This window comes from Nematolebias whitei, chromosome 9 (genome assembly GCF_014905685.2).
Source record: "Nematolebias whitei isolate Nwh7 chromosome 9, NemWhi1, whole genome shotgun sequence".
Lineage (NCBI taxonomy): Eukaryota > Metazoa > Chordata > Actinopteri > Cyprinodontiformes > Rivulidae > Nematolebias > Nematolebias whitei.
In genome coordinates this window covers 42,328,166-42,343,274 of record NC_056506.1, presented here as the reverse complement: position 1 = coordinate 42,343,274, position 15,109 = coordinate 42,328,166, and the positions used below count along the sequence as shown (strand labels likewise).

At 37.0% G+C, this 15,109-nt stretch overlaps 1 protein-coding gene across 1 annotated transcript in view; it reads right to left on the bottom strand.

The window, feature by feature from the left end:
* LOC119415217 (collagen alpha-1(XI) chain) overlaps positions 1-8,141 on the bottom strand; it is a 90,797-nt gene extending 82,656 nt beyond the window's left edge. The window contains exons 1-2 of the mRNA XM_037682375.1: positions 7,817-8,141; positions 1,431-1,595 (exon numbers count right to left, since the gene is read on the bottom strand). Coding sequence (XP_037538303.1) covers positions 1,431-1,595; positions 7,817-7,931 — 280 coding nt within the window. The 5' untranslated portion in view covers positions 7,932-8,141. The remainder of the gene's footprint in view (positions 1-1,430; positions 1,596-7,816) is intronic.
* Positions 8,142-15,109: the final 6,968 nt, after the last annotated feature.

The window sequence follows — 15,109 nt, the reverse complement described above, 5'->3', positions numbered from 1 at the left end:
GAACGCTTTTTGAATATTTCACACGTCCCTCTTTATTGGCATTACAGGGGCAGTAGTGCAATAAAAGCTAAAGAAAGCATTGTCAAGTTTATTAGTTTCTTTACTCACATTAAAATCTAAAGTCCAGTTGTATTTATGATGTAGGCTAAAAGGAGCTGCTGGCATGCCTTGAAATAACTCAGCATGGAGTCCCAAGTTTCACAAGAGAAGTAAATCAAATAATTCAAACAAACGTCATTTTTTAAAACCATAACAGCTTGCTTCTAAGAAAACCCAACTAATCTCGATGAAATAAAAGTCAAATTATTTTGCCTGAACATTTTCTGACACTTAATGGCAGCTCGGCTTTGACACCTCTAATTTACCCTCAAATTTCCCTGTTACTGTGCACGTAATTTAAGCCGACAATTATATAACTATTTGCTAATACTTAAATATTCTTTGGCTTTGACTTCATTTTCGTTCTTTAAGATTCTGCTAAATTTAGGGAGAAAACCACTGCTAAGAGGGGGACAATTCATATAATGAAAGTAAATTTCTCCAGTCCTTTTTGCCAAGTTCTTTTTAAAATAAGTAGGTCACTAGAGGCTATTTCCACACTTTGCCCCAGGAATAAATAAATAACAACCCACAGAGTTACGTGACTTGTATTGCAATATGTCATTATCCATTATGTAGAAACATTACGAGATGTTTTTGTTTCAATAAACCAATAGGCTAAATAAAAGAAACTAACATCACTAGAACTTGGCAAGAAGCAAATATTAGCCTAATGTCAGTGGTTCTGCAGCTCATTACTTTTATATTAATAAGATAATTCACAGTATCTTATTAATATATACTTATCTCATTTTGTTATGGGTTAAAAATATTAAGCAAGAGTTTACCAGTCAAGATATGTAGTGAGATAAATGATGCACATATGTGAAAGTCTACTAAAGGCTTTCATGCTTTAAAGATTCTTGAAGTTTATTTAAACATCAATGACGTTTTTACTAAATGTATTTTCTTATGTCGGTGTAAGCTTGACAAAATTTCAGTTCATAATATGTTCATGATCATAATCAGTGTGGCCTTTTTGAGATGATATGAATTTATACTATTATGCCTGTAAGGTTAAAAAAAATAATAACTTTGACAAAATTTAACACACAAACACAGAAGTGGACTATCAAAATGGAACATATCTTGATGAAAAGCACCTGCCAATTAAGTCTCAAAACTCACTGAAATCATGTTCTGATTTATTTGTTATTTTGCTCAAAATAAAGGAAAGAGTAAAGATAATCAGGCAAACGTCATGCGCTTTTTATTTTAATAAAAATCCATTTTTGATAGAGACTAGACTTTTTTTGCTTCACTGAAATGTGCGTTTACCAAAGTTTTTAATTGGAAGTAGTCTGAGAGACGTGTGGTGTTCCTTTACAAACCTGGGAAGAGCTGTTTGGTCGTAGTGCTGATTTCAGCCTTCTTTCCCACTCTGAAAGCTATGTCGGGTTTGGATCCTCTTCGGACTGAGCAGAAACCGGGCGTTTTCCGGATTCCTTCAGGAGAGCTCTGGAAGTCTAGCACTTTTAGTACATCCACTGGTTCAGCTGAGGAAGCAATGAAAGAACTGGTTAACTTTCACTTTTTCATCCAGTCGAAAATAAAACATTGTGAATCACTGATTTGAGAGTAAATTTGCCCTGCGTTAATGCTTCACTCGGCTTTTCCATATTCATCTGGTTAAAGTGTGCAAACTGCATTTCTCTATGCAAAAGAATGATAATTTTTGGGATTAAACTTTGCAAATAACTCAGCAGTAAAAAATAATTTACGTATTTCCTAAGCTCTATAGTGAAAGCACAACTCAGTGTGAGTGCAGAATAGCATTTTACAACAGATGATGCATTCAAGTCCATCTGAAAAAATTGGAAAAAAATACCACCCTGACATGAATTGGCATTATTTAAGTATTACAATTTCAGAATAACTCTAAAGTCTAAATACATTGAGTGTCATTTACATGTACAATAAAGTTAATGTTACAGACTCAACAGGTGCAAGTTGTACAACACTATTTTGTCTATGGAGCTAAATATCCAACTACCATAATAAGCACATACATTGCATTAGGATTACATAGTTTTTATGAAAAGCAATGGTCTCTTGTACATTGATGTATAAGATACAGTGTGTTTCATTTCATTTGTAAACTTTAAGCAATGCTCGAACGTTAGCATCTAATTAAACCCGCCAAGTGGATGATAAACCAACGTTTGCACCAATTAAACTCCTCGCCTCTTCACAGACTGCTGGCTAAATCTGTCAGCCCAGTTCTTTGTTCCTTTACGAGCTGCCTTGGAAGAACAGCAGTAAAAATGTTAGCAACCATTTTGCAGGCATAATTGGCCTCCACCTAACCACCACCGTTAGCCCTGCAGCTGAAGAGCCACATTATCCATGTGACGATAAACCTCACTGCTGCTGATCAGCAGGTCTTCAGAATAAATAAAACACAGTGGGGGAGGCAGCTTTATGGGCTTCTAAACACTCGTTTACACTCTCCTAGTGCTCTTTTCTATCAGTGGACTTGGGACCTGAACTATAAACACAGTTTCTCTCTTTCTTTCCCCCCCCTGCTGCTGTTTAAGTCATGGGCAAAATTTTGATTTAAGGGTTTGGGATTGTGGGTTTAAGAGAGAACTGGGGACATAGTTACAAGCTAAATCCTGCAAAGGTCTTAAGGTTTGTAGATGCACCCCTCAGGATATATATATATATTTTACTTTGTATCCTAATAAAGATAATATACATATCCCATAGTGGAAAAGCTGCCAGTTGAATTCCTTCAGGACATTTGAGGATGTAGCAATAGCACTATACTAATGAGTCTACATCTCCAAGTTTTTTTTATTTATTTGAAATACATTGTTTGTGCTGATATGTGTACATCATAGCCATGAAAAGATATTTTAAGTGTTCTTTATGCTGGTTTTCAGAAACATCATCTTAGTTACATACAGTCAAAAGCTGTCTTCAGTTTTCACAATAAAAGCTCAAGTATATGGTGCTCAAGCTCTTTTCATGACAACTGCTCATGTAGTTAAAATACATGGATTAAAAGTACTATTCATAAAAAAACTGCTCATTTGAAACTCAACCAGTGTCACATTATTTATGTATTTATTTATTTTACTGTATTAAATTTAAATGTTTCTGATTTTGAATCTGTTACATTTTTGAAACATGAAAAAAATGAGGCCTTCAGACATGATAAGACAAAACTACAACGATACAGCTTTTAACACAGAGCCGTCCAGCTGCTGTAAATATTACAGACGTACTTTACTGACACTGAATTAGCAGAGAGCTGAATCTGCCTTTAGCGTAACCAAAAGTACATGACAAAAATTGCATTTCATTTACCACCAATGTACTGTATTTTGGAAGAATGAAGGCTTTGGACACTCATACCCATTCATTTTGTATGAGTGGGTGTGTCCAAACTGCCCAACCTTGAAATGTATAATTACATATCTGGTCCTTCACTCTCACCTTCTTCTTTTTCGCCTTTTTATCTTTGTTTCCAGCTGCTGCTTCAGCTGTTTGTATTCTTGGACTCCTACAGAATGCCCTCACTTCCTCGAGGCACACCATCAGCCACAGTGAGATTATGAAAAGCACTGAGCAGATTGTTTTAATGCTGTGAAATAAACAACAGTGTTGGCGTCGTCTGTGATTAAAGCATGTCTGCCATTTGTTTGAACATACTCAGTGAGCAGAGGCCATCAATCCTAGCTGCTGTCGAACTTAGAAATGGGAACTTATAAACAAAACTACTGATGAGAAGTCTAAATTTAATAAAGGCCAACACTGTGGCTTTAATTTGGTAGCCGTAACAAAGCGGGTTTGTGTGACTTGTGTGTATTTTAGTGTCAGGTAAAACAGTGTACAACATTTCCACTAGACTCCACAGTAAAAGTGGCACGTCGTAAATCTTTGTTGCAGTTTTCCTGACGGGTTTGAAGAAATGATGTAGAATAAGACGATACAAGTTAAACTAACAAGTCAATGGAGGCAAAGCTTGAAAACTTTAAAGGAAGCATTTTTAACTATGTTTGAGCAACTATTAATACAAAACAATTCATTTTAGGCTAGCATTAGCTACCAATTGTGTATGCCATCAAATAACCAACATTTTATTTTTATTTTATTAAATGTAATGTTAGTTTTCATGTGGAAACAAAGCTTCTGCTTTAAGTGAAACTTTAAAATTAAAGAGTAATAAAAGTTAAAAAAAACAACTAATATTATACTATTTAATTAGGGGGGAAATGGGTTTCTGGGGCTTTATATGGCCTTATAACCAACTGCAAGTGAAAATAAATGTGATTTGTTCTAGCGTTATAGATACTCTGATAAAGGACAAGCACACATGGAAACAGTGTTTGTTCAAATGGTAAATTGGCCAAAGATCTTGAGAAAAGTTCCTCTACAACCCAAACTGAAATGTTGCAGAAACCGCAGCAACAAAAGCAACAAGAATCATCATAGCCATGTCTAGTCGTCACTTGACTCATTTGTTGTTTTCCACTGAGTCATTAAGTAAAATCTGCCTCCCTCAAAGGCCCAGAAATGATAAACAGTGTTTGAATGACGACACCAACCGTACAAGCCCAACGTGACCTTTAACAGAAAGGCAGACACGCTTCAAATAGAAACGTCTTGTAAATGTAAAAAATGGGTCTAAGCAGAAAAATTAAAGAGCTCTAAACTCTAACACACTCAGTAAAGCATGGTAATGAAACATAAACTGTATTTACAAAAGAGAACTATAATTTTTACACAACTATGTAAAAAAACAGATTGTTATAGAATGTTACAGAATGTGTATATATATATATTTATATTTATAGGTACTTAACCTATACATATATAAAATGTAAGTAATGCATATCTTATTTGGTAACAAACTACAAGTTTTCCACATTATTAAGTATAAAAAAAAACAACTGACATTTTATTTTATAAACTTTTATGCATCTTTCTCTTTCTGAGTCATGTGGCATAGGACGACAGGAAGTGCTGATTGTGCAGTTCCCATCTGCTTGTAGAGACCAGGAAGGGTTCTGATAGGTGGAGCTGAAAGTCCACATGTTGAAACCATTATGGTGTTGGCACCACTCCCTTTACCCCCCTAACTAAAACATACATGAAACCAATGTGAGAACACTCCGTCAGGATGCAACGTTCATGGTGAACAATAAGCAGTGATTCAAACCCACTTGAGTTGAATCCTGAAGCTGATGTGAACTTTCAAAGATCTGGTTTTTAAGTGTTGGGAAGGACCGGAGAAGACAATTTCCTGCCTACCTTTGTATTTCAAAAGAAAACTGCTGAGTAATCAATAAAAAAAAAAAAGTTAATCTTTTTTTAATTTATTTTAGTTAAACTCAATCATCTGAGGGTACCACTGCTGAAGAACTGACTCTGCAGTTTTTTTGAAGGGAGAGAAAAATTGAGGAAACACATGCCAGGTTCTAAACCTCACACAAAATGGCTCAAAGGGAAAATAGTCTGTGGTTCCTCTAAATATTGTCCCAAGTACAGCGCTACTGGTTCTTGAAAAAAAAAAAAAGAGAGAAAAGTTTGGACTGAAGGTCTCTTTGTGAGTTTTAGAATGCTTTTCTGCAGTGCTGCATACCTCAAGGCCTCATATATTCCAGATGTGCTGAATTGGCCAAGAACCCCCCACAGACCCACCCACCAGCACCCCCTTACTCGTCAGACCCCTGCTTCTTCCACAGTCATTTCTCCACAGAAGCCCCCCACCCCCCTCAAAATAGGCAATATCCCAAAACCATTTAAGACCCTGAATGAGTAGGCACGGCTTTTTAACTTTTTCAACCTCAGAGGAAGTACGGGCTGCGTGCTATCCTCTCACATCCTGGAAAGAAAGAAAGAAAAAAAAAAGACTTTCTTCCTTTTGCTCAAAAAAAGAAAGAAAACGGATTTTAATGATAAGGATGCAAAACCACAAGAGAGAGCAGACAGTTCTCTCGTGCCAAAGGTACCAAAGCTGTCTTGTCTGAGGGGTAATTTGTAAGTCTCTGATTTTTAATGATACATTTTTGAAGTTAGTGTCATGGACTGGTGATATACTATCAGCCATTTTGACAAGCTCCTGACATGTAATAAGAAACATGTGTTGACATGAAAGTCCCCATGCTGAAAATGGATTACAGCAATTTCATGAGACACCTTGAAACATTACCATTTTCATTACTATAGAAAGAAAAAAAAAACCTGAACTCTCCATCCCATAAGTCATCAGAACCATAACTGTTTGGACTTGTGACATTCTAACTTCTTGTCTCTGTGGCTCTGTGGTCATGCAGCAGCATCTCGGGACGCCTCATCTGTCTTTTTGCGTCACTGCCGTCTACTGAGAGCTGGCAATGCAGGCAGCAATTAAAGCACCCTGGAAACGTTCGCTAGCACATCATGGAATTATGGCTAGCCCAAATATCTGTCAAAATGCAGACGTTTTGGGCAATCAGCAAGAATGCCACAGTAGAGTGATTCTTTTATTTTGTGGGGTATATGGTGATTACTTTTCAATCATGGGAACTTTACAAAAATATACACAATGATAGAATTGAATAGAGTACGTCTTGTCGACTTGGCATTGATCATAAAAAAAGTTACTTTAGCTTTTAAATCATTATTTTAAGGAATATTTCATGTAAAGTTGTATAAGTCCTTGAATTCTAAAGTATTTGAAAGTCTGCTTTTGCGTGACCTGATAAAATGTTAAATAATAAATGTTTGTATATGTGCAACTATGTGAGTATTCAATGTGTTCTGGCAAAGCTAAACTAAATAATGGCTCTCATGGTTCCACAAAGGAAAGCAGTTGATGTGACCCATGTACGTCTTCTTAAGCAAAGAAAACACTGCAGTTTTTCTTCCCCTTTTTTCCATTAACGCCCCTTCTTGGATTCAGTGAGAGTCTGGACAATGTGGAAAAAAGGTGATCCTATGAGCCAGAATATGAATTTTTATTCAGAGAATTCCGATCTTTTGCCCAGCTATTATAAAACCATCCAAAAACTATCACAAAACCCATGTAGCTGTTTAAAGTCACTGCGCAACCATGAGGCAGGTGTCATGCATAAACGATAAAAAGGGTAATTGGAATAGTCTGTAAGAAAAACGCAATTTTTTTGTGACTTTGAAGATTGTTTATACATTACTGGGTTCATGTTGCAATGAACATGTGTAAACATATCATATCACATGTCACATGTCATTCGCGGAAAGTGGTTTACCATCAAGTGTCGTGCGTAAAAGTTGTGCGTAAAACAGTAAATGTTTCCAGCAGCGTCCAGGTGATGGATTGAAATAAAAGCTATTTTCCTGTAACAAATTCTGCTTTAAATCCTACACGACAGATTAAAACTTTATTTCTCAGTCATCCCAACTAATGACCATCATTAGTGCTGGCACTGATCATTTTTGCTGGAAGCGTATCTGCGGTAATTAACACCACGCGCACTCCCGCTGCTGACCACACCTGGATGGCAGGCATACAGAAGTATCCCCGTCCATTTGGACGCAATATACATTAACAAATAAACGTTTGGTTCGCTGTGAACAGTTTTCAGTGTCCCCCCACCCCCACCATCACCTCAGCAATAACGCTAAAAGTTGAGAGACATGGTGTCACGCGTAAACTTCTGTGAACCCACTGCCATCGTTAGGCTGTGCGCCAGTCTGAAAGTCCTGAACAATCCACAGCAACAGACACTTACAGCCAAAAACATCTTACCTGCTTTAACATTTGACGTTTGTAGCATTAAAATTAACGTGATCACAGCGGCTAACGTTGAATCCCATAGACGCCTTTTCGTTTTCCACCTGATGGTCCATCTTTGCATCTCCATGCTGAAGCACCCGCAGCTACACAAAAAACGGGCGACTTATATATAAATAGCTATATATATTTAAAAAAAGCTATCCTTTTTTTTAAATCCAAAGAAAACAGGCTTATTCTACAACGCCATGTGTGAAGTTAACGGGTTTCTCTTTCAGGCAGATTGGGCACTTCAGATTCGTTCGCCCCCTAAGCCCAGCTCTCACACTGATGGTGAAGAGCTTTCAAGAAAGAAAAAAAAAAAAAAAAAGCGCAGGATACTTTCCTCCCTGAGAATTGCGCACCGTGAGGAGGCAGGACAAACGCAGGAGCGCTGAACTCCAACGGCTTGTAGGATTCTGGCAGTTGGAAACTCAAACGTTTGGAGAGCTGTCTCATGGCCCTCCCCCAGCACCGAGACAGAGAAAAGTTACAGCATCAATCTGAGCATCACTGCATCCCAGCGCAACAAGACACAGGATTAAAACAATGTAGGAAGATCCATTTAAAGGTCAAAGTGGGAAAAAAAAGAAATAATAGTTTGTATACAAAGAAAATATTACAAAGAATAACCTTATTTTATTGTAGAAAAAATAGAAAAGAGATAGAAAGAAGTAATTTTTACACACAAAAGACACAAAAGTAAATGCAACACAATACATTAAAACTAAACCTGAGGTGAAGCTGTGGACTTTTTCTGAAAAAGCAGGGACTTAAATAAACCCTAGCTTAATAAATATAAAAACTCTTTGCCAAAATGATGTTAAAATTTCCTAAATGTGTTTTTTCTTCCTTTTTTTCTTTATTTTTTGACAGTGAAGCCTTTGTACCTGATAATTATTGTTAGATGATTGGAGGCACAGGTGTAAGCTACAGAGTTGTGTTTAAGTTCAATAAAACTGACCCTTCACAAAGCTAAACCATTTGTCGTTAAATTTGTTTTTTGTTTTTCACAAGATATCAATCAGAACTATAAGCTGAACATATGTTCATTCTGTTGAGATTATTTGTGTTTTGTGCAGTATTGTGAAGAGGGATTCCATCAAATGGAAACATAATCCAATCTGATAGGGATTTGAATAATAATAATAAAAAATATCAATGCCAATATCTTAGCATTTGTGCATATGGATTTGATTCTAATAAACCTAATATTTCTTATAAATAGTGGTTTTATATTTAAAAGACACATTAAACATTTATTCATTCAATACATATTTTTCTGCACAAAGAACAAGATCCACCCATCCATCCATCCATCCATCCATCCATCCATCCATCCATCATCTTCCTCTTGTTCTGAAGTCGGGTTGCGGGGGCAGCAGCTTGAGCAGGGAGTCCCAGACATCTCTTTCCACAGCCACCTCTTCCAGCTCTTCAGAGAGGACCCCAAGGCGTTCCCAGGACAATCGAGAGACATTGTCTCTCCATTGTGTCCTGGATCTTTCCTGGGTCTCCTCCCAGTTGGACATGCCTGAAGCACCATAGAGAGGCGCCCAGGAAGCATCCTTACCAGATGTCTGAACCACCTTAACTGGCTCCATTCGATGTGGAGGAGCAGCGGTTCTACTCTAAATCTCTCCCGGATAACTGAACTTTTCACCCTATGTCTAAGGGAGAGCCCAGCTACCCTGAAGAAGAAACTCACTTCAACCTCCTGTATCCACAATTTCATTATTTCGGTTACTACCCAGAGCTTGTGACAATTGGTGAGGGTAGCGAACACCGACCGTTAAACAGAGTTTTGACTTACAGCTTAGCACCTCCTTCACCACAACAGACCAGCGCAGTGTCCACAATACTGCAGATGCTGCAAACTGCAAACGGCATCCATAGATTGTAATTAAGCACTTTTTACTTTTCCGGGTTGTGCGGGTCACTGGTCACTGTGGGAGAGGCGTGGTACACAACATGTCACTAGTCCATCACTGGGACACAATGAAACAAACAAAACTAACAACCAGTGGTGGCTCATGAACAAAAAAAATAGTGGGGTAGAAAATCTCCTGAATCACACAGATTTTTAAAAATTGCATTACATTTTCTATGGGGGAAAAAATAAGAATATTTGTTGTTTAATGCATTATTTATTCTTGTTTTGTTTGTAGTTACAACATTTCTGCCTTTCTTCTCCTTCCTGCGGGTCAAGGTTTTGTCTTGTGCAAAACAGTTTTTTCTAATAAATCACAGAAATGGATGCCTCCCACCCCCAGCTGACAGCTTTCTGAATTGTATTTCTAATTTGATTTGAAGTAATTATTCTGGAATAATACTCCAGATTATCACAGTGAAATGGGAGAAAAAAGTTCAGTGAAGCAGCTAAAATAATATAAAAGTGAAAAATGATCAAATTTATCATCACCCAATCAAATAGAAATTCAAGTGGGGATTGAATCTACAAACAGTTTTAAGACCACTGCTTCAACCATTAATCCACCACCGCCACACACCCAGAAGCCATGGATTTGTTTAAATAAAGGCCTTCCATTTTGATAGAAATTCCCTGTTCTTTGACATTCCTCTGTTCTCAGTTTTCTGTTCTGGTCGCCTCTGTCTGCTCCAAATGGATTTAAAAACAGAATATCACCACCGTTGGTCTCAACAGGTTTCACTGCAGCTATTCCTGGGTTTGAGCTCACGGCAAGTCAAGGTAGTGGTCACATCAATGTGCTAAAATCAGCCGAATGTGTCCACAGGGCAGAAAATTAGATGTCCCAAACTATTAGACCTGTCTGTTCAGATCACTGGCCGCACGTTCAAATCCACTTGCTGAATGCTGATTGCTGAACGGTACTGCCCCATAATGATGAATAAAAAAAAAAAAAAAAAGAAAAGTGAGGATGTATCAGTAAAAATGTATTTAAGTAAAAGCCAAACGTTTCTTTATTTGTCATTTGCACCATGTGGTACATCTGGTGGAGTGAAATTGTGTACACAGGGTCCCAGTTACATCCAACAAAAGTATAAATTGTAAAAACAAACAAACAAAAAAAAACAATAAGATCCAAGATATGACCTAAGAAAAACTGTTAAACCAAAAATACACTAAGCACTACTAGTACAAAAACAACATGCCGAACAGCAGCACGAACATGAGTCTGTGTGAGCAGATGAGTACGAATGAACACAGCAGCATGAAATAAATCAGCAGCACTGATAATCAGCAGCACATAACAAACAAGTGGCATTATATACCTCAGACTGAAGAAGTTTTTCGGATGAAAGACGAAACGTTTCTACATTTTTTTGTTTTGTTGTTGTTTTGTTTTGTTTTTTGAATGTCCAGAGGACCAGACTTAACTTTTTTAGAAGTGGCATTATAGTGATTTTTTTCCACAGTGATTATCCTGGTTAGAGATTCATGAGTCTAACAGCCTCAGGGTAGAAGCTGTTCCTCAGTCTACAGGTTCTACACTTAATGCTCCTTAACCTCCTTCCTGAGGGGAGTGAGCAAAAAGTGTGTGTGTGCTGGGTGAGTGGGATCCTTCATGATGCAGATGGCCTTCTTCCTGCATCTGGAGGTGTAGCTGTCTGTGATGGTGGGGAGGCAGACTCCAACAGTCTTCTGTGCAGCCTTCACCACTCTCTGCAAAGCTTTTCTTTCTGCAGCTGTGCAGCCTCCATGCCACACGTTGATGCTGGAGCACAAGAAGCTCTCCACTGCACACCTGCACCCTGTATTTTAAGTCAACTTAATTGTCAAAATATTTGAAAACTACACTAACGAAACAATACACAGCCAAGTTAGTAAATAGGTAATTTACATTATTTATTAGGAGGAACTACTTTATGGCGGCAATTATTTTTTTCTCCCCTACAGACCGGCCACTACTGCTAACAACCATTTATATTCTCAGATGAACAAGATGTGCATTTAAATTCTTCTGATTATGATTATAATAGTCTTGTATTATTGTAAAGCTCTGCAACATGCACACTTCAGAGGCAGTTGCTGAACTCATTTTGTTGTGATTTTCCTAAAGAACTACCGTTGTAAAACATAATACAGCTCAGTACATACCAGGTGGATAACAAGTCACTGCAGTTTACCTGTATGTACTCTATACATGGCTATATTATGTGTTGCTACCATGACTGGGAATATGAGTTGGTATCTTTCACTGAGATTCTTTTTTGTTGACATAGAACAAATAAAGTAAAACCATGTGGTGCATCACAGTGTTCTGCTATTTTGTAAAACTATCAACAAATGAGGGAGTTTTCTGTTTTCAGAAACAAAGAGGACACATGGATGCTTTATAACGCAGATGGATTTGATGTTGCCTGGACAACCAAACACGCACCTCAGACAATCCAGAATAACAATCTTTAGCATCAGCTTAAGGTTCACTTGTTTCAAAGCAGTGCGTATTGCTTAGAAGAATGAAAACAGTGCGTGTCATAAAAAGTGACACGTTTCAGCATGCGTGGCACATATTTAAAAAGTTATTCTACATGCTGGCACCATTGAAACAATTACAAAGATCAGATGGTACAAACTTCGGGCCTTAAAATGTCTTGTCTGCAGCTAAATTTGTTATGACAAATTGTTTGACTTGCTTGTAATAATCAATCTGAAAGGCATAGCATTTACTCAGGAATTAAAAGCTTTTTTAAGCAGTTTGGACTTTGGTTTCTGGAAATTTGTTGGCTTTTTTTACTCTTTTTTTTTTTTTTTTAAGATTTTTTTTTTGGTGGAGTCAGAACCTCTTGTTCATGTTGCTTCTTGCGGATGTGATCCAAAATGTTGGTTTCTGTCTTTGTTCACTGGCAGAAGAGAAAAGTGAATAACCAAACATGAACTCTTTAGTTTTCCCTCTCAAACAGCCTGGCTCCGTTAAGCAGAATGTACTGACAGATGTCCAGAATTCTGTTCCTAAGATACTGTACAATTTTCAGGAAGGTTTGGCTTCAGAGCTGCTCTCCTTGTAGTTAGAAGCATATGATTACAACTGGTGCGTTTGCTGCAAATGTGGGCCAAGATGACATTGTATAATTATTCTATAATAAGTCCCTGCTCTATGCACGGTTCAGACAAGTGCAGCTGCAAAAATAAAAATGTCTTGAAAACGTTGCCCAGTGGTTTTGTTATTCTATAGGAAGCAGTCTTTAATCAGTGCTTTCAAGTTGCAGACAGAACTTCTTGCTGCTGTCCAGAAACATTAAGCTGGTACTGCCTTCCAAGGACTCGGTCAGTTGAGTTCTTTCAGCGAGTTGAAGAAAAATCCTCTCAACTTCATAGCCAGGTGCAATCTGAGCTGTTCTGATGTTCAGTCCATGTTTTCTTTAAAATTGAAGTTTTGTGTAAAGTACATGTCAGATCTTTACAGTGAATGAAACAAGGAAATGGAATTTCCAAAAGATGTCTTTCTGAAGTGCTATATTAAACACATTTATTTTGGTGGTTGTACAGTACTAATCTTAAATTAAAAAAAAAAAGATTTAAAATATTTATAATGGTAAATACATAAATAAAATTACAGCATTTAGGTATTACTTTAGAAACTGACCCAAAGTTTTCAGGTCAAACAGCACAATGTCAGTCAATAAGCAATACTAATAAAATTAATTTAAACACAACGTTTTGTCTCAAATATGTCAGATCTTCACTAAATGTGGGGCAGTCAAAAAAAACTTACATTTAGGGAGATGACAGGAGAGCAGAAACATGTGGCCTTAAGAAGACAGTCCACAGACACCTGACAGGACACAAGGATGAAGAATTGTACACACACTGATGAGACAAGATGACAAACATCTGGAGTGATTAAGACTGGACACAGGTGAGACTAGCTAGCTAGACATCTATATCTATCTATCTATCTATCTATCTATCTATCTATCTATCTATATAAATAATGTGTGTTAATTATGAATATAATACTCCCTACCACCTTGTTCATGTGCATATTGTATTTTGTCACAGGTGCATGGCATGAGCATGATTAAGCAGAGGTGCAGAGTGGGCGTGTCTGGAAAGCAAGATTTGAGATCAGAGCATGACAGGGCAGAAAACATGACAATGTTAAACAATTTAACATGACTGCAATGTCACAAAACACGTTAAAAAAAATGCCACTGATTTCAAAATCCTTTTGACTTTGAGAGACATAGCACAATGTTGAGACCTACAAAATGATTCTCCTTCTTGATATATATATTTTTAACTAACCCTAACCATCAGCAATCCTGAAGAATGCAAACATTTGAAAGGTGTTCAGTGTTCAAGGAAACTTTAAATTCAGATGAAAGTAACTTTGAGTCATACTGTAATTACTGTCGTAAGAGAGAAAAATGATTCCTATCATCAATAAAAAGTTACACCATAACCTTTGCAACCTGAAGTGCTCTTCCTTACCATTAATTATAAAGCTGGAAGGCACCATGCAGCTGGATGAGGGTGGAGTGGGATGTGCAGCAGACACGTCAGACCACAAAATCATGGAGTGGAATGTATGTTAGTCTGGGTATGTTTATTATAGGGATACATGGTACCCAGATAAGTTCACCTAGACATTGATTTTTGTGTAAGAAAGTTGACATTTGTAAAGTTATCTCTTCAAAACTGCAAACTCAAATAGAGGACTAAACAAAGCAGGTGACAGCAAGAAACAGGAAAGCAGCCTGATACAAACCACTATGCTACATAATAAAAAAAAAAAAACTGAAAAGCTTTTCACGATGAGACATCATTTAGATCTGGTTTAAACAAACCTCATTTTGACCAGGTCCTTATTAATTTTTTGGCAAAGATGGTAATGAAAGCCATAGTAATAAGAAAGGAAGAGTAACTAAAAATAGAAACCATCACTAAGTTTCATTGTATGACTACTTGTACAAAATGCCATAAAAAATAATATCACTATTTAGACAACAGCTATGATGAAGACCACATTTGAATGCAATATGTTGGTTGAATCTTTAATTCTTTTTTACATGTTGAAAGAAAAAAAAATTCTAATGGTGAGATTTTGACATTTGTCTAAATATTTTGATTATTGCTTTTATTATTACAAGATTTTTTTTTAACCAAATGCAAAAATAATAATAATAGTTGTTGAAATATTCTACATCATTTCAAGTGACTGAAGCAAAGTTTAAATAGAGCAAGTAAATACACAAATGAACTTCCAAGTGTAGTCTACTGTATGTGAGCAGAAATCTTTTTTGAACATCCATCCATCCATCCATCCATCCATCCATCCATCA